The 26,962-nt window shown below is 43.8% G+C and overlaps 1 protein-coding gene across 1 annotated transcript; it reads left to right on the top strand.

Annotated features, from left to right (window-relative positions):
- Window positions 1-895: 895 nt before the first annotated feature.
- LOC147421087 (vesicle-associated protein 3-1-like) lies at window positions 896-25,413 on the top strand. The gene is made up of 6 exons (XM_086505065.1): window positions 896-1,118; window positions 6,515-6,585; window positions 7,590-7,671; window positions 7,804-7,919; window positions 24,283-24,381; window positions 24,777-25,413. The coding sequence occupies exons 1-6, from the start codon at window positions 899-901 to the stop codon at window positions 24,891-24,893; spliced, it is 705 nt and encodes a 234-aa protein (XP_086361191.1). The 5' UTR covers window positions 896-898; the 3' UTR covers window positions 24,894-25,413.
- Window positions 25,414-26,962: the final 1,549 nt, after the last annotated feature.

Genomic DNA, 26,962 nt, shown 5'->3' with positions numbered 1-26,962 from the left:
GATTTCTAACTTGGAATTTGAAATATTTGTTAGAGTTTTAAACTACAAAATGTAAACTCTTATCAGTTTTCTTCAAAGGCGGCTTTGTGGTGAACATTGACTATCAACTACTAGTCACCATGTGTGTATGAGAGAGAGAGAGAGGGGGGGAGAGAGAGAGAATGCACTTGCTAAGTTGCTTGTTTGATTTGAGTATTATGCACTTGCTTTATGGTGAACATTGACTATCACTAGTCACTATGTGTGTGTGTGTGAGTGAGAGAGAGAGAGAGATAGATAGAGAGAGATTATGCACTTGCTTGTTTAATTTGATTATTTCTTATTCATAATTGTTCGCCATGTCTTTGTCTCTTTTGATGAAACAAAGAGCTTTCTATTATCAAACTATATTTAGAAGCACATGTTTATAAGGCTATTTGGACTTCTAATTTTTTTTTTTGAGGCGTATAAGGCTTCTTAATGTATTTACCCACCTCCAACTTATCGAGCTCCCTCTTGTGAATATGTAAATCTTTTGCTCTTTCTAATATAATTTCTTGCATATTGAAAAAAAAGGAGCTTCCTATTGCCAAATTTTAGCTGTGTACCATGATCTGGCAAGGGCCACAAGCCATCACGTTGCGATCCCCACCACATTGTCACACATATCACAGATGACTAGAGAAAACTTCATGAAATCCCTCTTCACGATCAATTGGAGCTTTAGAGAGTCCACCACTTGGCACTTTTGTGCTAGCGCGTGAACGATTTCTACTTGTGCTTATTCGGACGGGCGAATCGAGTATTTTTTCGCAAGAACCCACCCTGAGATGTAGTGGGTTTCCTAGCGGGACCACGCTCTCAGCTAGTAGTAGATTGTATCATCTATAAGAAACTTTTTTCCCGAATTTGACGATGTATGATTACATGCGCGAGTTGGCGTTCTGTCTGTCTGTCTCTCTCGCTCCCTATCTCTCTCTTCTTCTTATCCTCGCTCTCATCTCTCTCTCTCTCTCACACACACGCACGCAGAGATCTGGCGATTTTTATTGTCCTCGACGTGATTTCATTGCTATTAAAGCTGGAAGTCATGCCCAGCGATCTTATTTCCATCGAGCCTCCGGAGCTCCGGTTTCCAAGTAAGCGCAGACACACACACAGAGAGAGAGAGAGAGAGAGAGAGAGAGAGAGAGAGCTTTTCTTGCTTGCTTATTTGGACCCACGTCGCATGTATGGAAATAATGCATTGGGTAATCCATGGGAGTAGGCAATGTAACGCTGTTACAAGGCAAGCTCTCTTATTAAGAGAGAGTGCTTTTTGGTTGACAAGGCAAGCTCTTGTTTTCTTATTAAGAGAGAGTGCTTTTTGTTGACTGTTAAAAATTGGTAGAAAACTAGGCTTGTTGTGCGGATAAATTTCTTCAAGTGCTTCGATCGTCATTGATTTCAAAAACTTTGAACTTTTTAATGGCTACCACTGTTGCCATATCAGCAGGAGCGCTCGAAATTTATCATTGCCCGTTCAAGTGGCTCCATAAAGACCAATTAAATCCTCACAAGGCGTAAATGTTTAAAAAAACATGCACAATATGTTCTCTAGAAACATAAGACTATACAGTTATACTAATCACCTTTTTTAAAACTGGCCTAGTTTGATCAAAGCCGGAGTTTTAAGGGTTTCTCTAATTTTTTGGCCGGTAGTATTGTTAAGGAGAAGGTTTTACCTTAGCTGGTTTTCTCACGTACTGGCTGGTACATATAAACTATGGTACTCGATATATTAATAAATCCACTTGTTAGGCACCTCGAGGCTTATCAACGGGGATGAAATTCAAATTGGGGCTAGTCAATCTTTCACTTCAAGTAATGATTTTGAGTGAATCTGATATGAAAAGAAAGCCCTTGTGAAAATCTCCTCATATCCTATGCTAACCCCATCATGACACTTGAGTATTAAAAAAATAGAGTAGAACCAAACAAAAGGTGTCCTTGCTTTGGGGCATGTCCTATTATTGGGATCTTTATCCTAGAGGGATGTGTAGATTTTACATCGTGAAGTTTTCTTAAAAGAGTCGTTTCTTGTTAATTTCTTTGATCTTATCTAGTGAGTATGTCCTATTAACTTCCTCTTTTTGTATATGTTTTTACTACCTTATGGTTTGTTTAGAGTCGTGAAAAAACTCATCATGCAAGCTCACAAATGTGTGTATGTGTGTCTCTGTGTGTGTTTTCTTTGGTGTGTGGGGGGGGGGGGGGGGGGGGGGGGGGTTGGGGGTGGGGAGCATATGTCTATGCCTAGTTCCACACTCGCTATATTTGGGCATTGATGATGTTTAGTGGGCATGTTTTGGTATTTAATACTCATCCTATGCATGATGGAGCTTATGGTTATATTTTCTTGTGGATGACTACGATGAGTTTATAATTTGTTGGGCTTTTTTGGACATCATCTAGGTATGTACGTCTTACTAGTTATTCTTGAGTGAACCATGGAGGCTTGAAGCCTGAACCTCATTGAGAAAGCACGGGCCTTTCCATTGACTGAACCTTTTGGGATTGTTTGTATCTAAGTCACCTTAGACTCTACTTTTCATGACATTCTCTTTGATGGAGAAACTTGTTTCCGAACATGATCCTATCTACATGTTTTACTGAGCGTGTGGCACTTCCAGGTGGAATCTTGCAGCTTTGCATCTCCTGCCATGAAATTATGATCTTTTGGAGCTTGAAAGAGCTCCTTCGGAGTGTATGCATCTCCTCGCACAAATGCTTGTCAAATGAATCTATTGGCTGCGCGGTGCTATTTGCTTAGTTATTTTTTGTTTGCTTTTATACTTTCTTTGAAGCTATATGAGAAGCTCAAAGACCAAGGAAGGCCGCAAATTCCCATGTTGCTGCGAGATTTCTAGTTTAGAACTAGAAGTTTATGAACCATGATTCTAGTTTAGAAGCTTACAAACCATGGCCATTGTCTTTAAACAAACCAAGCCTTGGTAGACATATAACGACCTTTCACACAGAGAAGCTTTAATGTCTTGAGATATAATACTCCTTTTACTCTAAAAATATCTTGGAGGAAAGGTCTAGGCGGCACCACATACGGAACCGCTTTTTGGATCACTTATATATTAGGTAGCATTATCCGTTATTCCAGAAACGTTTTATTTGGGATTAATTGTCAATTTATACAATTTAGGGGGCCAAATTTGGCTGCATACTTTGTTGCGTGGTAGAATGTCACAAAGAGAGTCCAACCCACTTATTTAAAGGCCCTTGGTCTACCAAGCAAACTTCTAAAAGTTGGATGGGCACCCCTTTCGGTATTTCTTTATTATTGCTTCAACAACATACAACTCTGGGAGTGTTCTCTGCTTCTCCACGCAGTACAATGCCAGAGAGAGAGCCCAACCCACTTATTTAACCCACTTATTTAGAGGCCCTTGGCTTACCAAAAGTAGTTACATGAAAGCAAACTTCTAAAAGCTGCAGGAGTTCCAAAATCTGGTGCCAAAAGCTGGTCCCTTAATTTGCATTGCCACATCAGCATCTTCTACGCCATTTTTGAGTGCTTAGCTTTATGCAATGTTTAGGCCTCTTGGCCAAGTTTTTGTAAGTAGGATTTCTAATACTAACCTCCTTTTGTCTTTTAGGCCACTCGGCCGGTCTTGAGTAAGTTGGTAGGTCTTCTACTTCTTCTGCTAGGGTTTAGGCCCCTTGGTCAGGATTTGTAAAACTTAACCCCATGTCTACCGCGTGGTCTGTGTGTGTGTGTGGTTTTTTTGAAGCGCTAAAAGTTTGTTCTAATCTTTTCTTTTCAGTTGGCACGTGGTGCCCTCCCCTTATAGTGCTCCTTACAAATTTCTTTATTATTGCCCTTCATAGCTATAACTGGTCGGGAGGTCTACTCGGTAAATCCCGAGTGAAATAGCTCCCCCTAGGTCATTCTGTTATATCGACTTGGCTTGCTTTTACAATTCAAAAGCCCACAACTTTTTATGTTCCCCAAAAACTACAGAAAGTTAACTGTGTTTCAGTAACTAAAATCTGCAATGTTAATCGCCGTATGGACAGGCTGCCTTTCCCGCCGAAAGACATGGCGCAATTTCAGCTGCAAATTATGGGCAGCTTTTTCTGTAATTAGGCTCTTGAATTTTAGTGCTAATCCAAGTGGACTCTTTCTCTCCTCTCAGTTCAAAGACACACGCCACACCATCAGATTGTGACACTGTTTGGCTTCACCGTCTTGATCTTTCCACGGAGTGTATTGTGTTCAAACAAGAAAATTGACAATCTCTTGGCGTGCCTCAATGTGGCTCGGACCCTTTTATGTTATTTGCAGAGGGGGGGGGGGGGGGGGGGGGGGGGTGACAAGGTAGTCGTTGAGTAGCTTCTTGCGGCAAACCGCCTATCTCGGAGGAGTACTTAGCGGCGGAGTTCGTTGTGTCTTGTAACATGTATATGTGAGCATTTGTGTTTCATTGTGATGTGTCAATCACTGAATATTCCTAATTGGGTGAGATTGCCTGGATATGTAATTTTAGTGTATCAAGACACCCATTAAAGATCAGCGCGGTCTGGATGTAATGGTTAATTTTGCTATGTCAGGATATCAAGAGCTCCGATCTGGAATGAGAAAAATGATTGTTCCTCAGAATGTCCCTCAGATATTTTTGAGCTAACTTGAGTTGTTTTGCAAATATATTGTAATCACACGGACGATTATTCTTCTTTCAAGAGGGGGGGATGTCACAAACTGCTGTTGTGGCAAGCCACTGAAGATCTTAGCTAACTTGCAGATCGCGGTCGAGGGGCCTAAAACCTAGAAGCAGTTGAAGAAATAGAAGTTCTTACCAACTTACAGATTCTCGCCAAGTGGGGCAAATTATTAAAAGAGTTTTTACCAACTTATGGAACCCTGTCCAATGGGGTCCAAGTTCCTAGGGCCTTAAATAATAAACTAAGGCAGCACACACAGACACACTAGCTTCCCTTGCATGAAAGATGACACGTGGCAGGTTGTACGGACTGCTCCCGCAAATCGTCTTGACAAGGTGACGTGGTAGCTGTACGACAGGTATGTGTTTTATGCTGTCGGTTATTGATGTGGCAGCTGTACGGATTTTACGCAGGCAGCTTTTAGACCAGGCTCTTTTGGACGAGATGCTTTTGAGTTTGAAGAAACTGCCTTTTCAGGCCAGGGCCTTTAAATATGTGGCAAGGGCTCACTCTCCTTCATGTTGTCGCATGGTGTAGAGACGTGTCGCTACCGTTGTACTGAGTTGAATCAATATAAAGAAATATCGAAAGGGGTGCAAGGGTCTGGGGCCAGTGCTCTCTTGGGGTGGAAATCCGCCACTCCGCGTCTCGTGTGTCGCGCATACTCTTTCCGTTCAGTTGTTATTGAAGTGCTTAAAAAGTCTCTCTCGTCTGTTCTTTTCCATTGGCATGTGGTGCCCTCCCGTTACAGTTTTTGCTATATGCGCAGGGCAAGTTGAGGGGGAAGATTGGGGTCAGGGTAGAGAGAAGGTCAAGGGAAAGCTTTATAGTGTGGGCAGGTGACTGGTTAGGGGTAGTGAGGCTCTAAGAGGTGTGGGGCCTAGGCCAAGGGGAGTGGATGTGGGAGGGGGTAGACGGGCTGAGGGACTATCGAGGGGAAGGGGTAGGAGAAGCAGGAGGTCAAGGAGGAAGAGGATCTGCACCAATTGTACATGCTTGCACATGTCATGCTGGCCGGCACGTGATGCAAATATGTTTACTACTACTATAGACTACTAACCAATGCTGCATTACCCGATTGTGCCTTGTTCATGAATCATTTATGCAGGGTTCAAATTGATCTTATGGATCTATCCGGACATTTAAGTCCTGCAAACAGGTTCCTAAGGTGCCGATACCTAACTCCCTGGGTTCATGTAGTCTATTGACTGGCTATGAGTTGTAGTAGCATGTCCACGTGACACATTGAGGCCAAGTGCATATGACATCGATGCCCTGAGTCTCCACAGTCAGCACCCTAGTTGGGTTTCTTTAAGTTTGGACAGCACAAGGTTTTGACTTCATGTATCTCTGAGTGCTCTTTACTCTGAAAATTTTAATTGTGTACAGATGCCTACTTATAAAATCGTATATAAATCCCCCATGGAGCCCAAAGGTGGGAACCTAAGAGCTCTGGGGATTTTTGTGCGCGCATGCGCACACGTGCTTAAAGGAAAAATAGATTCTATTAACAAAAGAGCAAAAGCAAGTAATTTTAACAGAAAAGCGGGGACTTTCGGGGCACAAAAAGCAAGAGAGGAGAAAATGGTTCTCACACATGTTCTTCTAGCTTTTGCTGTTGTCGCTGTTATTATCACTAAACTTATTTTCATATGCATGTTTTTGTCTGATCATTTGGAAATGCTGTATTCTTTATTTATGCCTTCATAAAATGAGGAATTGCATTGTGTTTGTACATATATGCATCGTGTTCGTGCCATTTTGCAATGAATGCGATATGGTTTTTTTGTTAGTACTCATTCTTTGCCTTTTTTTGTAGTTGAGCTTGAGAAACAAGTATCCTGCTCATTGCAATTTATCAACCAGACTCACAGTGATGTAGCTTTCAAGGTTGGATCTTGTTCCCTCATTGTCTGTGAACAGTCTATCTTTGTATGATTTCTCTAATGTGAATTGATTACAATTTCAAATGGTGATTAGCCTCTGTCATCTCTGATGTACACTTTTCATGGATTATGGGCACATTCTTTTGTCAACATGAGGTTGTGCCATTGAAATTTAGAGGACATTGTATTCTGTGAAAAATATATTTTCTTGGCTTGGTTTTCGCTTTTATTCACGTAAGAAGATCCATCCATTTTCTTAAAAATAAACATTTAACAAGGAGAGTTAAGTTCCCACTTCGGAAGTTACGAGAGTTTCTCCACTTTTTTCATTTTTGACTACAGCTCTGTGTATGCGGCACACCGTTTATCTTGGATGCTAAATTTTTGGAGCATGTGGAGAGGATGCTAGTAGCATACATCTGGAAGCTTGGCTAGGGAGCAGGACCCAGACATATATACTCTATTTAGCACACCAGCTGGCATAAGTGGGCTACATATTTGGGATCCACGTGCGTACTTTTCAGACAGGAGTTGGAAGGCTCGTGAACTTTTTCCCTCTTAAAGAGCTGGGGAGGAAAGAAGAGAACAATCCATCTTTGGTTACATTAAAAATGGCCAGCATAGCTGGCAGTATGCACTACCTTAATATCTTATCTACATTTCTACCTCTCCCATTGATGCGCGCTCTTGTAAGCTCGTATTTCAAGCCTTTCTTTAAACATGGTCATCGACTTTTCTCCGTCTAAACGACTGTAAATTGTCATGTGTATGCATAATAAATGAACTATATACTTGTTTCACACTTAAAATCACTAGAAGCAAAATCAGCTTCTCATTCCTGATGATAAATATAAACACAATTTTTTTGCTCACCTAGAAAGCATAAAGTTTAGTACTTTGTTTTGGCAAGCTTTTGTTTATCATTTGACGTGATTGTGAAATGCTATCATAATGCTTCATAGTTTAGCTCCTTGTGATTCTAGAATGCCTAAATTTTCTTTTGTGCAGATTAAAACAACAACCCCCAAGAATTATTGTGTCCGTCCAAACATAGGAACTATTGAGCCAGGGAATTTATGCAATGTGACAGGTTCAAGCTCTCTCTTTCATTCTCATACTTGTAAATTATGAGTCTTGAATTTTAAAAAGTATCATAAAAGGTTTAAAATATCGAAAGTTTTACACAAGCTTGTGAAATTGACTTGTCATCCTTTTTTTGAAGTTACAATGCGGGCATTATTTGAGGTTCCTGGTGAGCTTCAAAGCAAAGATAAATTTCTTGTGCAAACTGTTTTTGCTCCTCAGGGTGCTCAAGCCGAAGATATCTTGCAAGAATTGGTGAGTATGTCATAGCATTTTTTTTCTTGTGCTTTGTGTGATGATTTCTTTGCAGATGCTACTTTAGCATCAATCTTTTCTAATGTGATCATGCAATTCATGCACATTGAAAAGTCCTGCTTGAGTCGAGAAAGAATCCTATGGTTGTGAAGAGATTCCTAAGCTTTTGTGAAGATCTTGCCAGTAGCTGGAGAGACTCTATGTAGATAATGAGAGGACTGGGCAAGAAGCTTTAGCCTGTGTACAAGATGACCACAATTTCTAGTCGTGTTACACTGCATTCCTCTGTCTATAAAGGAATGGCCCAATCCTCGTATTCGTGGAATGAAGGAAAGAGAGACAATATATGTAGTGCATGGCGTCAAGAAAAATTGGCAGCTTTGAAGGACTTGGGATGTATGTAGCAGTAGCAGTTGATAGTGCTTTCCATAAGTCAGTCATATATGTTGGTCTTTGCCTTTCAAGTCCTTTAAATAAGGAGAAAAGATGTACATAGCAGTAGCAGTTGATACTGCTTGCCATAAGCCAGTCATATATGTTGATCTTTGCCTTTCAAGTTCTTTAAATAAGGAGAAAGAGGCAAGATTCTCATGATAGCTGCCTTGGAGAGTAGAGTAGGACAATTTCCAAGTCTTATCATCTTGCCAGTAAGGATAATCTAATTCATGAGTACCCTCTGGGAAAGGAGTATTGGAGAGTGATCAGGAACTTGGAGTATCACCTGTGGACCGCCCGTACCGGAACAGACCCAATTGGATCGAGGATAGAGAGCAGGGGAAGAGCACGTGGGATGCTGAGGTGATATGCGGCACAATTCACGGGACTGTACAAATGACATGTGGCAGGTGGTACGGCAGTAACATGGCAGGTCTTACGCGCAGGCTGCTGATGTGGCACATCCTTCTCATGCTTTTCGTGTAGATTCCCTCAGTGGGTTATTGGCCATGCTTTGGGACAGTTATTGTAAACAGAAGGTGTTTTACATGGTTTTTTGTCAAGTTGTAAATAGCAGATTATTTAAGTCGCTTTTGGGGCCAAGTGCCTATAAATTAGAGGCCAGGGTGCCATTTGCAGTTAGATCATGTGAGTTGGCTTATGTAGAACAGTTGGAACCGAGACAGTGCATGAATATAATAAAGAAATACCGCGAGGGGAGCCTAGTTGAGGGGCCAGCATCTTTGAGAGTGGAGCTTTGCCACTGTGTGTCTTGACTGAAGTGTTACTTCCATTTCATTTTGCTTTTTCTGTTCATTTGTGGTGTTGTTGCATTATTTCACCACCTTGTCAGGTGACTTTTCGGTACAATGGTATCACTACACAATCAATTGTTCTTCTCAAAATAATCAGATCCAGAATTGTAGCAATAAACCATGAAAGCAGCAAAGATTCTGAAATCGGGGGAGTATGAGGAAGTAGAAGAGGAATTGGAAGAAGAAGAAGAGGAAAATCATGCCACAATTTCCGGTGCGAATTACGGGCTGCCACACATTCCTTTGCTCCCTAATCTGCTGTGCATGTGTTGCTTCATTTGCTGCTCGGTTGCGTCAATGGCTTGTCACTCCCTCAATGCCAGAAGTTGTGCCTAAGGTTGGAGGCGTCCCTCCTCCATACAGGCTCTTATCCTATCTTGGTGAAATTCATAAGGATATCCCTGCATACGAGGCACCATGCTGCCCAAAACTAGGCATCCCTGCTCCAGAGGGGTCAAAGCCACCTGCTGTCCAAAACCACCTGCCCCATAGGGAACGAATACCCCCTGGAGGCAATACCAATTGGCGGCCATATCTGAAAATTCCTAATTCCTGTCAAGGTAACTTGAATAAGGAGGCATATTTCCCTGCACCAAATGCATCATTTGCTGTTGTTGCTGCCAATCTGCAAAGGATTGAAGACTTGGTCGCCTTCACCTTTGGCTTTGCCTAAAAATTAGGTAACTACCTGGTTGATCCTGCTAGTAGTCATATGCTTGCCTCAAAGATTAAGCCATGCATGTATAAGTATACACTCTTTTGTACTGTGAAATTGGGAATGGCTCATTAACGCACTTAATAGTTTCTTTGACTTGGTACCTCGCTACTCGGATTATTGTAGTAATTTTAGAGCTAATACATGCACCAACCTTGAACTTTTGGAAAGGATGCATGTCTCGGGGCTACACGGTCATCACCTATCACATCTCTTGAAGAGATGGATCCAAGACTATAATGTCAATTCTGGGAAGCAAGTGACTTGACTAGGGTATGGAGGTATGCCAAGAGGTTGTCAATCTCTCATCTGAACACAAAACACTCCGATGAAATTGTCTATGTGCACTCTAACTACGGAAAACCTGGTTTTTACCTCTCCTATCCAATCACACATCCAAAGGCAAAACCAATAGCAAATCAACTCTAAACAACACCAAATTTAATAGGCATCATCCATGCATGATCAAAGACAATCTTGGATTATCAAACCTAAAATCTGCTCACAGGAAAAAAACGTGTTTTTTTTTCCGGCTGCAAAATTGTAGGTCATCAAATTTGATGTCGCACATGCCTATTAGGTGCTCTAAACTGGTGAGAATTTGATGCAATTGAGAGAATCTCAAAACAACACTCGGATAGTGAGATATGTCACCTAGAAGGTTGTGGGAGTCGACGCTTGGATCTCGCGAAACGCTTGCAATGTAGATATCCACGCGTAGAGCTCAATGAGACTAACACATTACGTACGGAGAAAACCTTATCTGCTCCCTTTTATTAATAATTATAATCCTCAAAAGTTTACAAAAGCTGCCTTTTATACCTTGGCTCTGGGTTTCATGTACAAGGGCTGGTTTTGCTTCAAAAAGAGCATGAATTACAACTCGAGAGCTCATAATCCTGAATTCTTCACAAGAGAGTGATCAAAAGAGCTAATGGTTTTCTAGCAAGATAATTACAAGCATTTTCTGTTACAAAGGCTAAAAAGTCCTTTCGAGCATCTCCTTTTCTGAAGCCGGTATCTGCTGCTGTTGGAATCTTCCAACACTCCCCCCCTCCTAGTTCATGTCGTCCTTGACATGAGTCAATGCCGAGGTGGTTGTCGAATTGCAGGTTGACGTTGTAGGTGACGATTTTCTTTCCACCCGAGTCCTTTTCTATATTCTCTTGCTAGTTGGATATTTTTTTGGGCATAAGGCTTGAAGGTGTTCTGTTGGTGGAGCTCCATGGCATGGTAACTGACAAATCTTGCTCAAAGATCAATGACCTCTAGCCGAAAAATGGTTGTATCTAGGATGAAAAATTCTGTATTAATAGCCTCTTCAAAAGTGCTCATGTAGTAAGAAGGCATGAACATCAATTGTGTAAAGAACCCATGCAAAATGTTCTCATTAGGATGCTTGCTAAGATCGTATACTAGGCCTTTATTCCCCTCCAAGAAGGACATCCATGGAGTCTTTGTAATCCACGCTTTGTGGTACATATTGATGCAAGCTGCTAACATTCAACATATGTTTCGGAGTATTTGGCAATATAGATCGGGCAACCATATTGCTTTATTGCTGCGGTGAGAGTGCGTAGCATATATTTTTCATCTAGCCTTTCATTGTCTTCCGGACATGGCAATACTGGATAATTCAGCCAATTACGATGTCTTCTTTGTATCGTTTCATGTTGGCTTTAGGTTCTGACTCTAGGCAATGGACAAAAGGTGACATCTTGCTGGAGTAGAGAGGGTGCTCGCATCAGGTGAATCAACCATTTGGGATGCTTGTCGAGCCGTGTCTTCCTCCGTTTGGGTTGTGGATCATTGGATGGAGCCTCAGTCATTTCTTGCTCTATGGCTGCTTTGCGGTGAAGGCACTCCTATCTAATCAATAGGAGAGGGGAGGGCTCTGGTATACCATTCTTCTTGATCTTTGTCGGTTTGAGTAATTGTATGTTGATTGAATGTAAAATTTTGACCTCTCATTCCATTGCTCTTTTCCAATGCATCTCTTCTGTTGTGGTAATTCGTCCTTGCAGCTCATTGATTGCTAAATTTGTTAATCTGCCGGTCTTTTCCACAAGTCTCTTGAACTGCACACTCCCTTGTGCCTTCTGTTCTTGTCCTTGGAGCACTGTTCGTCTCTGGTACTTCTTGAGCTGTTTTTGTTTCTGTTTGCTGATTTCTTGTACTTTTCTCAACGAACGTGCTGTCTCCCTTTGCTGATTCTCTTGTTGTCTCTCAGATTCCCTTTGTGTGTCTTTGTCATCTTCATGATCATCTGCACGAGTGAATTTTGGTTGTTTGCACTCGAACTTCGCTTGTAGTGCTAACACGAGATTGTGACAACCACTATATATATTTGCTGGTTTCTTTCCCTTGATTTTTATTTAATTTTTGGGACCCTCTTGTTAAAATCACAAATGCTTGGACATTGCATGGCTAGTGTGAAATGGCCATTGGCCAAGAGTTTCGCCTGCAAGAGTCAAGGGCAGGTCGCCACGAGATGGTCGAGCCAAGTCGGCACTGAAATCCGAGCAGTGAAATGGTGTCTAGGCTCAGTTCAAAGTCATTTAGGCCCCTCGCTACACTTCATAAGTTGACGGGTACTAGGAAATTAAACCAAAAGGAGTAAAATGGACACTTGGCAATAGGGAAGCTGCATGCAGGCCAACACACTCTTTCCCGAAGCCTCATCCAGAGGGGGGCGCCCATTTTTGAGTGGGAAACTGATTTTTGGACATCAGAAGTGTGCTACACAGTGTGTGTGAGTAGTGAGTGTAGGTGCTCATAGCTTTAATGGAAAGCTTGCCTTCTCCCTTGCTCTATGTAGCGTGATGATTTTCTCTCGTGCATCTCTTTCCCCCCTTTGCACATATGGTAATGCCCCTCTAGTTGGGCTTCTCGGATGACCATGTACAATTCTGGGGGATTTATGTGCATTTGCCAAGGCAACAGCCTTCTCTACAGGAACCGGATTAGCTAATTGCTAATCCCCTTCAGGTATGCACAATTCCATTGCGAAGAAATGCGAAAACGGAGAGTTTTCTCGTGTGAACTCGTCCGATTTATAGGAGAATTGTCCCATTGCGTGCGGGAGCCTTTGACACACGCGTAGACGTGCAAAACAGGGAACTACTGCCTGTTGTGTTTTTTTGCAGGTTTAGGGTTTCGCACCTAAACTACAGGTTATCGCCAGGGGAGCCTCGAGAAAGCCTTGGGGTGCTTGTACAAGACAATTTAGAGAGATTTCCCGCGAGGAATCTCGTTTAATTCAAAGGGCAAGTGATCCTACAGGTGCGAGAGCTCGAGGGCTACCCACATGAGTGATCGGCACGCAAATTGGAAGCTAAAAACAGAGATTTCAGCGTGCTGTAATTTCTCGTCAGGTTTTGTAAAGTGCTCTAAAGTGCGTGGAAGTCACTGTTTCCTTGGGATTTTCTCCGTGGAGACTTCTTGTAACAAACTCGGACACCCCAAGTCAAGATTCTACTGCGACACAATAGAGATTCACTTCAAACTTATTCACAAGTCACAATAAAGTCGACATGGCCCGGCGTAGTTCCGTGCCAAGAGGTATTGGCCCAAAGATTGGTGCCCCTTTCTGTGTTTATTTTTATATGAATCTTTGAGCACAGTACAATGAGCCTGCGGGTGCTCACTCTCGGTCTCTGCGTTGAGATGGTCTGAGAAGTGAGGCCCTTGGGTGTATTTATTCTTACAAGGGATGCCCAAAAGCTGAGCCCCAAAAGCTTTCAAACTCAAAAGCAATTGATCTCTAAAAGCTTTAAACTTAAAAGCAAAAGTTCCAAAAGCAACCGGTTCCCAAAATCTGCCAAAAGCAATCAAAGCAAATTACAGAAATTCCGTATAGCTGCCACGTCAGCATGTCAGCGCGAATTGTGGGCGTCCCGTACAATTGCCACGTCAGTCTGTCGGGGCCTTTTCCCTGGCATCTGCCATGTCAGCAGTTGTGTGTGTTTGTCTGGGGGTTGCCACGTCACCAGTTTGTGATATACCCCCCTCTTGAAAGAATTGTAATCGCCCTCGATTACGCCTGCAAAAAAGACAGAGGCCATAAACTCTCTTAGTAGACACTGACTGTTAGTACCGACGCACTAGACACGACACATCTAGCACTTGTGCAAAACGACAGTCACATCATCGGACATTAGAGGACATCACTTGACATCACAGGACATCACATGACAAATCACATACAAATTCATTCCAAATCTCAGACCATGATTAATCGGCAATGTATTTAGTAATCGCATCTAGATCCATTCCGGACTCATGGATGCTCGATTAACTAATCCTTATTGCAATCATGTCTATAGAGATTTATGAGACCGAAATGCTGCAGTCATTTCGTCTTTCAGCTCTTGCACTCAGACAAGTCAAGTACAAATCAATCATTTTCATTTTCGGGAATTCCTGTCATAAAGTAATTTAGCAGAATACTGGTCAGCCCATTAGTATCCCTGAAACCAAAGGGGACATCAGTGACTTTATTCCAAATTGAGGTAATTCGTTGACAAAGGAGCGTAGTGACTCCCCTCTTGTGCAAACCCGCTGCATTGGATTCACCCATGAATACGGGTTTCTACCGGAGTAGACTATGCTAAACCGAATGCTTCAAGGTAAAGTTCCAAAATCTGAGGAGTATCTGCTAGGTCCTCCTCCATCCACTTCGCATCCAATGCAGGATAGTTCTTGAATTTAACCAAGAACTGCCTAATCGCTTTACCTTTTATCTTTCTGTCCATATGTGCCACAATCAATTCTGGAACGAGTATCTCCTCGCTTTCCTCCACTTCGGGCTCCCCATCATCGGGCACATCGCCTTTAAAAGGCTTCAATAGACTCACGTGAAAAGCATTGTGAATCTTCCAAGTATCGGGCAGCTTCATTCTAAAGGAGACATCATTTATCTTTTCTTTTATCTGGAAGGGGCCATAATACCTCATGCCAAGCTTTGGAAAAAGTCGCTCCTTTCCTTTTCGTATTCTTAGGCATGCCTTCTCAAAATGTAAGAGCACCCAATCGTCCTCCTTTAAGTTCAAATCGCGATGATGTCGATCTGCTGCCTTTTTATGTCTTTCTTGAGATTTCTCTAAAGCCTCCCGGACCTTGGCAAAAGCAGTGTCCAAGTCCCTCGTCTATTGGTCAGCCTTCAAAAATCTTATCTTTAGTGCTAAGGAAGGGTGAACCTTCGGAGCACCTTCAATGATCTCGAATGGCGCCTTCCCCGTCGTAGAGTGGATCTTGTTATTGTAGGCAAATTCCACCAAGGGCAAATATTTTTCCCATTGAGTCTTATGATCAAAAATTTAAGACGTCAAAACTAAATTTGCAATCTCGGATTGCCCATCTGTCTCGGGCGGAATGATGACAAGAACTGCAACCGTGTGTCAATGTTCTCAAATAGCTCTCCAAAACAAACTCGTGAATCGGGGATCTCTATCGGAAACTATTGTCTTACACATGCCATGGAACGAAATATCTGAGCAATGAATAGTCTTGGTCCGGCTTTACTGTTTTGTTCACTGGAATGAAATGAGTTTGCTTGCTAAATCTGTCTATAACAGTCCAGATGCCATGTTGTCCACTTTGTGTCTTCGGGAGATTAAAAAGGAAATCCATTGCAATACTTTCCTAGGGTCGGGTGGGAATGGGTAAAGGTTGTAACAATCCCTATGCCTTATGCCTGTCAAACTTGACCTTCTGGCATACTAAACAACTGTGAACAAAGTCGTCCTCATCCTTCTTGAGTCTCGACCAAAAGAAGTAACGCTCCACACCTTTCAAGGTGGTGTCAATGCCGCAGTGACCCGTAAAAGGTGGACAATGGCACTCAGAACCTTTTCCCTCAATGGTTGTGTGATGCACAACACCGTTTTCTTCATCAAGTAGCCATCCCATATGGAATATCCTGCTACAGGAAGAGGACTCTTGAAACCTAGTCGGAAAAGAGACTAGACCAAGCCGAGAGACTACTAGACCAAGACGAGAGACTAGACAAGCAGGTCGAGAGAAATCTAGACGGGACCAAGCTGAAGCAGGCCTAGACCTGTGCAAACCAACCGACTGATACGGAGAGCTCCTTAACTCGACTTTCGATGGAGTGAGACTCAGTTGAGGTCCCACGAGACGTGCCAAAAATGAGAGCACCTATAGCGGAGATAATACGTCGTGCTCTATACAGTGGGTGCTCCTCAGCGCAATGTGCGTGACATCTCACTCCACATAATGAAAACACAAAAACAAGGGATACCAGAGCAAACAAACACAGGGACTCAACAGTAGAACGTGAACATATGGGACTCCACTAACTCAAAGAAACCAGTATAGACTTTGGCAATGGTAGCACACTCAGCTCCAGCCAAGAACTCATAGGTACAATGGGGTGTCGAGGCTCAACTGTGCAGGGATGGTGCAGACTTGCTGTGTATAACTCAAGATGATAGACTCTAGACTACTGACCACACAAACCAGATGATGATAATGACCCAAAACAACTATGCATATGTACCCCCTAAAGAGCCACCTGTAGTAGGGCTACAGTCACTTCACAAGACATACAGTTGGACAGTGGGTTACACTGGGACTGGTTCACACCGGACAGACCTTGGTCTGGGAGTGACACGTGGTAGGGTACCTACCTACGACCGATGGTGGTCTAGTGGACCTCGTGGCCAGGTCACCACATGGCTGACATTTATGAGCCGTTGGTGGCTCTTTACTGTGGTACATATGAGTAGTAGCGATTGGTGATCATCATCATCTTCTTCACCTTTGGTCCAGCGTCGTCGAGGTAGCGAGTCTTACACAGAGCACTGCTTCACCATCCCTACACATCTGAGCCTCGACACCCCTCTTGTACCTGTGAGTTCTGGGCTGGAGCTGAGTGTGCTGCCACGCCAGAGTCTGTACATGGTTCTTTGAGCAAGTCGATTCCACATGTTCTGGTTCACTGTTGTATCTCTGTTGTTATCCATTGTCTCTGTGTTTCATTCTGTTTGAGAGAGTTTCCATTTGTTTGAGTGAGATTGTCACGCACATTGCACTGAGGGACACCCACACTGTAGAGAGCACGACACATTATCCGCGCTACAGGTGCTCTCATTTTGGCGATCACGGTGGGACCTCAACTGAAGTCTCACTCTGTTGAGTAGCTGGTTTCTTCGCTTCGCCTGTCAGTCTAAGTCTCTCGCCTTGCTGGTCTGGTCCCCTCTCGCCCTGGTCCAACTTGCCCTCGTCTCTGGTCTAGACCCCCTCGACCCTGGTCTAGCTGGTCTAGTCACTTGTCTGGTCTAGACCCTGGTCTAGTCCTCCTCGTCCCTGGTCCAGCTGGTCTAGACACTCGTTGGTCTAGTAGAGTCTAGACCAGTCTTCAGCCAGTTCAAGGTTTTCTTGCCCAAAGCTTGGTTGGTTTGGAGGTCACTGCATGACACATACAAGGAGGTCAGTTGAGCGTCAAAGCCCACTACTGAGCCCTCTGAAGTACTATCACAGAAGACGACCTTTGACATCTTGTAGAAATCCTTCAACCTCATCACCTATACCTCCACATATCACATCACCCATTCCTTCATCAGGTTCCCCATCTTCCTGATCACCTTCTCCAGAAAAGCTCTCACCTGTTCCTTCGTCATCAGGTTCCCCATCTTCGTGATCACCTTCTCCAGAAAAGCTCTCTCCTATTCTGCTACAGCAAGCTATTGTGCAACAGACTCAGCAAGGAATCATGGAGCCACTAGCTAGTGTTTTGGCCAAGGTAAACATCAAGTTCCCTACCTTCAAAGGGCTTTCTTCAGAAGATGCTGACGACCATGCAAGAAGATTTGTATCTCTCTGTAGGGGACGTGGTCTGAACAGAGAAGATTCTTATTTGGTACTATTTCCATCTACCCTGGATGGCCTAGCAGATAAATGGTACAGTCAATTTGCAGAGAACCATTTTGCAACTTGGGCAGCCTTAAGACAGCAGTTCTGTGCAGCTTTCAGGCTGGGTGACTACCAGGAGAAGGTGTTGGATGAGTTGGCCAACATGGTGCTCAAGCTTGAGGAGACTTTTGCAGAGCTTATGACTAAAACTAAGTCGCTGGTGGCCAAGCTCCCCCAACAACCCGGTGAATTCATGGTTAAAAAGTGGGTGGAGAAGGCGCTTCCCAAAACTTCTCAACAAAAACTCCGAGAGAGTCTCCGACCCGACGCTGCTCTCGAGGAGTTCATCGCAACTGCTACTAGGATAGAGGGGGCTAGGAAGCTGTTCAACAACTCTCCTCACATAGATACTCCCTCTGTGTTCTTGGAAGGTAGTCCTGCTGATCCTCTAACTTCTTTACGCAGGGAACTGGAAGCCCTAAAGTTACAGCGAGCTCTTCAAGAGGAGAGGTCCTTCTCTCTTAGACAAGAGAAGCCTCCAAATCATGAGGCATTGGAACAGATTAAGCGCGAGCTAGAAGAGCTCAAGTGTCAGCAAGAGACTAAGGCTACGGTTTGGTGTAGCTCATGCCGCTCTCCAGGGCACCCTCCGCAAGAATGCTCCCTTCGGGTTTACTGCCACTTCTGTGAAAAATCTGGACATGAGGACAAGGATTGTTACTACCTAAAGGGATTGCACAAAATACAGCAAAGTCTTGGTCCTTCTCTCCAACAAGGGTTAGCACCATCATCCAACATGGTTTCCCACTACGGCCATCCCAACTACATGCCACCTTTGCTCAATACCCCTGCTGTCCAAGTTATGTCAAGTACTTTCCCGACTCAAAGTTTTTATAATGCTAATGCCACCTCAACCCCTCAGAGCTTCTACACTTCAGCCTCCAACTCCATGCAGCAACCACCTCGTCCCCCGTTTCGTCCTTCCAATCAGCCCATACTCTGCTACAGATGCGGAGAGTATGGGCATTATCAGAGCAAATGAGCTCTGCCAGAAGGCTCTTCTCCGTGCCAACTTTGCCCTGAGGCTCAGGATCACTACACTAAGGATTGTCCAAAACAACGCGCCTCTACCTCTGCGAGCCCAAGTCAGAGCCAACCCGAATTCACCTTTCCCAAGATCAATTTGATAGCAGTTAGTACCCACCCCAAGCCACCAATTTTTGCCCATATGATTGCCTCTCAAGACAAGTTGCAGCTGGTAGAGGAGCCAGCTGGTGTCCTCACACGAGCTCAGAGAGCAGCCCTCGGCCTCAATCTTCCAGTAGGTACAGCCCTTTCCTCCCCAATGCCTACACCTCCTCCAGTAGCGGACATGCCATCCACTAGTGCTAAGAAAGGATCTTTTACTATGCTCTCCGATATTGATGGGGCTTTCTTAGAAGCAGTTGTTGACTTACAAAAGATCAAGGAAACTGAGAAGACACTGATCCCAAGAGGAAAACCTACAGCAGAGACTATATTGAAGAATACCTTTCAACAAGTGTCCCTCTATGACATGCTACGACTAGATGCAAAGTTTAGAAGTGACACCCTTGCTGTTATTCAATCACTTTATCCTGGAGCAGGTCCTAGTGGCGGGCACCTCCCAGTGCGACCATCAGAGTCCTATATGATATCCAATCCCGCTGCTCCACTCACTGATTATAGAAGCCCTCGCTTGACAGTGTCCGTTTTGGGTCGGCATTTCTTAGGAGTGATAGTGGATGGTGGATCTGGCATCAACCTGATGCCCGAGTTCACTATGTTAGCTCTAGGTCTACAGCCTACTCGCCCTGCTCCCTTCACTGTTACATTGGCCGATCAACGAACAGTATACCCAGTGGGCATCATAGACAATGTGCCTCTGCAGGTACAAAACTTTACTTTTAACTTGGATTTTGTGGTGGTTCGTCTTCCCCAGGTTGAGGGCGGATTTCCCTTGCTTATTGGAAGACCATGGCTGCGACACACTAAAGCACTCCATGATTGGGGAAACGATGCAATGTGGATACATACTTCTGGCTCCCCGATACAACCCATCCTCTGAGAAGGAGGCATGGATCCAGTGGTGCAGCAAGTTTCCGTGTCAATGGAAACCAACCCTGAACAAGAACAACCTACTACACCTGAAGGGTCAGACGAAGATCTGCTGGAGTGGCTGGAGGCTACCAAATCTATGCCTTGTTATGGAGTCTCTATTCACTCTTTGCCTAAAGGTACACCCTCTTCAAATATTTCCATAGTAACTAAACCTAATGAGCCACCTGAGCCTCTGAAGAAGCGTAGAAGCAGCAAGAAATCCCCTCTACAGGAGTTCGCTCCCCCTCAAACATCAACCCCTTTGGTGTCTGCTTCTCCGACCAAAACAAAGCTCTCTTCTGTGCCTAGCAAACTCCCTTCTCAGAGCCCGTCCTACAAGATGAATTCCAAGATCATGATAGCTGTCTTGCTCATGATAGCTGTATTCTCCTTACTTGTACCTATCTACCCTTACCCGCTCGACCTTACCCACAATCAGAATACCCACATTCTTAGGGTTCAGAGCTGTGGCAAAGAGATCATCAAGAGCGCCGAACATTGTTGTTCCCATCATCTACATGAGAGTCACCAAAACAATATAAAGCAGGCACTAATGTTCTCCCCAATGTTGTCCCCTACTGCTGTAGGCTCCTGGCGGCAGGCCCTCCTCCATTGGTGCCGGCTCCTACAGAATGTCGCTTTCCAAAGGGACAAGCATGATGATCGCCTGTGCGGTAGGGCGGTGTCGACTTGGCATATCCTTTCTTATATTGACTTTGGGTTGCAATCAGTAACGGTAAGTGATGGTGAAGCTCCGTATAACTCATTGGCCGCTTCTAAAGCTGCAGATTGTAGCAAGAAGCTTCAACGATGAATGAAGGCTGGTGATGTTGTCCCCTACTGCTGTAGGCTCCTGGCGGCAGGCCCTCCTCCATTGGTGCCGGCTCCTACAGAATGTCGCTTTCCAAAGGGACAAGCATGATGATCGCCTGTGCGGTAGGGCGGTGTCGACTTGGCATATCCTTTCTTATATTGACTTTGGGTTGCAATCAGTAACGATAAGTGATGGTGAAGCTCCGTATAACTCATTGGCCGCTTCTAAAGCTGCAGATTGTAGCAAGAAGCTTCAACGATGAATGAAGGCTGGTGGAGGAGAGCAGCTCCATCACCCCCGCCACTCCTCGTCCTCCTTGTCTATCCCTCTCCATTGCCCAGCTCTTGCCCTATTCACCCCACCCCCGCCCTGACCTAGCACTCCCCTCCCCTCGCCCTAGCCCCTACCCACCCCCTCACTTCCCCTCTCGCCCCTACCCAACCCCTCTCGCCCATACCCAACCCCTCACTCCCTCTCGCCCCTACCCAACCCCTCTCGCCCCTACCCACCCCCCACCCCCTCTCGCCCCTACCCACTCCCTAATTCCCCCCTCGCCCCTACCCACCCCCTCACTACCTCTCGCCCCTACCCAACCCCTCTCGCCCTACCCACCCCCCCACCCCCTCTCGCCCCTACACACCCCCTAATTCCCCTCTCGCCCCTACCCAACCCCCCTCACCCCTACCCACCCCCTCACTCCCCCTCGCCCCTACCCTCCCCCTACTTGCCCCTACCCACCCCCTCTAAGCCCTCGCCCCTATCTAGCCCCCCAACCACCCCATTCCCCCTCGCCCCTACCTAGTCTCTCCTCCCCCTCCCTCAACCCTACCTAGTTGCCTAGTGAGCATATCACTTTGCTGTGGTGTACTCATCTTGTTCTAGTTGGGATTCTTGGACTATGACCCTATTTGCGGTGTTACTCGGGCTTATGGTAATCCATCTTTTCGAGAAGAGTGTTGTTGCACAAAAGTATGGCAAGGTTCATCTGCAACTGCAAGCATGGACCAGGCTATGCGGCTATGCAATCATACATACTTGGTTCCTGCTTAGTTACAAGCTTAAGGCGATTGCAATCAGGAAAACATGTACGGATGCAGTAGCTAGTGGTTTTCCTTCACAGTTTTTTCAGTATTCCTCTCACCGAGACGGTGAGCGGTCTTGTGGCGGGCAACTTGTAGCAGGGCTACAGTCACTTCACAGGACATACAGTTGGACAGTGGGTTACACTGGGACTGGTTCACACTGGACGGACCTTGGTCTGGGAGTGACACGTGGTAGGGTATCTACTTACGACCGACGGTGGTCTAGTGGACCTCGTGGCCAGGTCACCACATGGCTGACATTTATGAGCCGTTGGTGGCTCTTTAAGGTGGTACATATGAGTAGTAGCGGTTGGTGATCATCATCATCATCTTCTTCACCTTTGGTCCAGCGTCGTCGAGGTAGCGAGTCTTACAGAGAGCACTGCTTCACCATCCCTGCACATCTGAGCCTCGACACCCCTCTTGTACTTGTGAGTTCTGGACTGGAGCTGAGTGTGCTGCCACGCCAGAGTCTGTACATGGTTCTTTGAGCAAGTCGAGTCCACATGTTCTGGTTCACTGTTGTATCTCTGTTGTTATCCATTGTTTCTGTGTTTCATTCTGTTTGAGAGAGTTTCCATTTGTTTGAGTGAGATTGTCACGCACATTGCACTGAGGGACACCCACACTGTAGAGAGCACGACACATTATCCGCGCTACACCACCAACGGCTCATAAATATTCAGTCCAGCTAAAGTCTATCTCAAAACTGTGGTGGTGGTGGTGACCTGGCCACGGTGTCCACTAGACCACTATCCGTATCACTTGCCACGTGCCATTGCCCAGGAAAGAGTCCGTCCAGTGTGAACCCAGCCCAATTGCAACTAAGTGCTTGTCGTGTGCCAATACATTGTAGCCCTGCTACAGGAGGTTGTATCCATGCACATAGAGGTGCATGCTAGATGCTTGGCTTTAGGGATATGTCATACATAGAGTGAAAGCTAAAGGCTTACCCCTACATCTAGGGCTGGCTTGATGAGTCTTAGGATGAGTTGCCTGATCATTGCTGTCACTTACTCTTCTTCTTCATCAGCTGAGTGTATGGAAAGCTAACATGGCAGACGCTGGAGATGCTTTTGGACTACAGATTCTATAGCAGATGGTTTTTCAAGTGCTTTAAGCACTGATGTAAATAATAGATACTTTTGATATTGCTTTTGAATCCCATGTGCCTATGAATTGAGGCCAAGGATGCTAGTTGTAAAACCAGATTGGGCGTATGCTCACCCAGAGAAGTTGTAAAATATCTCTTTTGATAAAATATGTTGGGGGCCAATACTCTATGAAGGGATACTCCGCCTTTTCCATCCCAACTCCAAGTATTCAAGTGAGATTTAATTTAAATGTTGTTTCTCTTTGAGAGATTTGCTACCATTTTGGAAGACTCTTTGTTTTTTTGGGCCAATTGAACCCAGCATGACCACATATTTTGAAGCCTTCTTGATTTTTAGAGTGCACACACTCATACTTACAAAAGCAGTAAAACTATGCACCCTGTGCAGCTGTCGCTCATGCATAGTTATAAATTTTTTACAAACGAGTCATCCTATCACTTGGTGCGGCTCAGAGCCCTTTGGGCTATTGATCAACAAGTAATCATCTTTAGCAGCCCTTGTGTCGTGGTGTGCTGATGTTTGTGAGATCATGAATTGGAGAGGGGAAACTTGTCCCAGAGGTCGATTGGGTTAATGAGTGGTCATGCTGGTGGGAATGCACTAAATATCTTAATATTTTTCCCCACCAGTAATTAGGAAGGGTATGTGCTCGATTGTAGGCCTTCTTGAGGCAGGAATTGATTTTTCTCTCTGCAATGCCTCACACAATTAAGTCTCGGTGAAGATGCGGCTGAATCAAACGAGGATTGAGGAAAGTGGGCTAACTGGTCCATCCTCCACTGAAGGATTGCATCATGTATTAGTGTGTGCGTAGTATTGTAAAGATGGTGTGGAGAAAGCATTAATCACATCGATTGAATGGTGTCGTGGTGTGCTGATGTTTGTGAGATCATGAATTGGAGAGGGGAAACTTGTCCCAGAGGTCGATTGGGTTAATGAGTGGTCATGCTGGTGGGAATGCACTAAATATCTTAATATTTTTCCCCACCAGTAATTAGGAAGGGTATGTGCTCGATTGTAGGCCTTCTTGAGGCAGGAATTGATTTTTCTCTCTGCAATGCCTCACACAATTAAGTCTCGGTGAAGATGCGGCTGAATCAAACGAGGATTGAGGAAAGTGGGCTAACTGGTCCATCCTCCACTGAAGGATTGCATCATGTATTAGTGTGTGCGTAGTATTGTAAAGATGGTGTGGAGAAAGCATTAATCACATCGATTGAGTGTACCAATTACATTGCATTCTGTCGTGTAGGAATATAGTGGTACAAGGTCAACAATGGTTCTGTTCTGGATGTATCTTTGTCAAAACACGACATTTCTTCCATTGCTGAATTGATTACTTGAGCTCCTTGTTGTTTGCTGAGGTTCTTGCATTTTTTTCTTGTTGTGTGCAGTTTCACAAAGCATCACCAGATGATCTCAAAGAGACGCGATTGAATGTTATATATGTGAAGCCCTGCCCTGCTCTGCCTCAAACACCCCGAGCTTTAAAGGTAAGAGCTTGCCATATGAAGTGTGAGACAGACAGACAGACGGATTGTATTATTGTCTTCGAAGGTCAAATATGACCTACGGGACCACGTGAAACATGTTGCATGCTCTAGGTTGAGCTGATGAGTGGCTCTCGATGCTTAAGACTGTGGATATGAGGTTTCAAACATGTCGCATGCTCTAGGTTGCACTGGTCAGTGACTCTCGATGCTTGCATACTGTGGATATGAGGGTGGCAAATTGAGAGTCCACGAGGTGGCTAGAAAGATGATTGGATGCTGATAAACACATGAAATTAAAGAAATTAAATAAAGGCACAGATGCAAAAGGCACATATCAACACCCCTTAATTTGTTGACTTTTCTATGACTCTTACTTTCCTCATTGATTTTGACAGGAAAATGTTGCGGCTACACGGAGAGTACCCTCTGGATTTTCCTTCTCATTTGTCCTCATCGTTGCAGTGCTAGGGATTCTTGTAGGCTTCTTTCTTCGAGGCGAGCTTTACGTATAGAGTCAACCAGGTCATCTTGTAAAGTTAGATCAAGAAGTCATTCATGTAAGTAAAGGTTCACACCCATATCTTAGCCAAAAATCATTCTCACATAAGCAGGGTGTAAATCATGAGTTTCTAGAGGCACTAGTCTTTTTGGCAACCACCACCTACATGATTCTCTTGGAGGAAATTTTTGCATTTGGTATGTTCCATGGTTGTGGGCGGGAGGTCTATGGGAAAAAACTGGCGATGGTCTGGCATGCGAAAGTGGTGCTGACAAAATAATCGTCAGAAACAAATAGTTTCTAGTTATCAAGGAAGAAGCTGTGGAGCACTTTCTTTGTAATAATATGGGATCAAGTTCCCTCTTCAAGAATGATATGCGTAAGTTCTTGAGCTCATAGTCCTCTCCCCCTCGGCCATACATTAGAAGGCAACAGCTAATACCATGTTTCTACACAGATCAAGTGGTTTTCCCAATTGCCAAAATTCTGTTAAGCAGTCTTATCTTAAATTTCTTAAACTTAAATTTCTTGAATGTGTTAAAAGTACATTTAATCTCAAACGTCTGAAATTAGTCTTAATATCTGATATTTCTTAAACTTTGATGGGTTGAGATTAAAGTAGTCTTATATTCTTGTCAAAGTACACTGCCTATGGTTATCAAGATGAGTTACCCTCAATTTTCTAGGATCTCTGCTCCACATTTTACCCATAGTACAAGGCATAGATAATGGGTAAATTTTTTAACCAAAGAATATGTAAAGGACTTCATAAAAGTGCTAAAATTTGATAGCAAAGCTTGCAATTGGGCGCTCTAAATAAGGACCACCTATTATGAGATCCACCAGCATGGCCTTAACTATCAAAAGAACTTTTGTTTGTGGGCTTCTAGCATTTACTCTCGAAAAATTGAAGATGTTTCCTTTCCTATGATGAAGAGTTGAAAACTCCTGTATCGACTTAGGTTGTGAGCATCATTGGAACTAATTAAGGTGTTGGTCAAATACAAAATTTGATGTGTATTGTTTTCAATAAAAGCTTAATGTTGGCAATGGTATCCACAATCTCCAGATTTTGCTTGTGTTGCTTAATGCTTGTTAAACAATCATGTTACTTTATTGCAACGGTGCTCACCAAAAACGCTTGATTGAAGTAGTACTACAACAGACATCTCTTCATTTAGAAAAAGAATTTGGGAATTCATGTATTAGAAGGTCAAAATTAGTCAAATTACTTTTGTTAGGATCATTAGACTTTGAAACCTTTAAACATATAAAGGTTAAATTTTCTACATGTTCAATTAGCAATATCAAATTAGAAGTGAAAAAAAATCAAGAGAAACAATAGCCCTACCAATTATTATTGAACATTACTTAAATTTAGGTTGGCGGCACTCCAACAAATGTGTTTTTTAAGTCAAGCTTAATGTACCAAACGCTAACAAGCTACAAGTGTATTCCTTCCGTAGCTAGTTGGTTTTGAATGATGTTGCAAGCATTTTCTTCCCATGATGACAATAATTTTGATATCTAGGATTTTTCTTGATGATGCTCATGTTATTCCAAATATATCGAAACATCACAAGCATGCACAATTCCATCCTAATGTAGTATGACACATCATCTTGTTGTGTGTGAATAGTGATCGAGTTGCATGGTTGATCACTTCATCTTTTACTATAAGACAAATCTTCGTTATTGATAAGAGTACCGCATGCCCTCTCACATACTAGCAAATATATGAGTGCTCATGTGGAACCTACCAATGTTGAACAGAAACTTCCGACACCTTTGTTCAAATTCTTTCTTTTTTTGGGGGAGAGGGGGAGGGGAGGAGGGTGTTTCAGTTTTAGCAAGTTTACATTTAATGGATCTTTGCATGTGCAAATATTTTCAATCTTGTGAAACATTTCTCTTAGAGTTGCCATGATTGTTGATTTAAGTGAGATGAAATTGGGACTCATTGAATGATATATTTGAGTAGATCTCAAGTATAGGCATAGCAATGTCATCTTCCAAATTATAGAGGTAATTACTCACATAAGCTATTAGTGGAGAGCATAGACAAAGTAGTTGTAAAGGCAT

Source organism: Adiantum capillus-veneris, chromosome 28 (assembly GCF_014529385.1).
Source record: "Adiantum capillus-veneris isolate H3 chromosome 28, ASM1452938v2, whole genome shotgun sequence".
Classification (NCBI taxonomy): Eukaryota; Viridiplantae; Streptophyta; class Polypodiopsida; order Polypodiales; family Pteridaceae; genus Adiantum; species Adiantum capillus-veneris.
The sequence above is the reverse complement of the archived record's forward strand: the minus strand, read 5'-3'. Positions and strand labels throughout refer to the sequence as shown.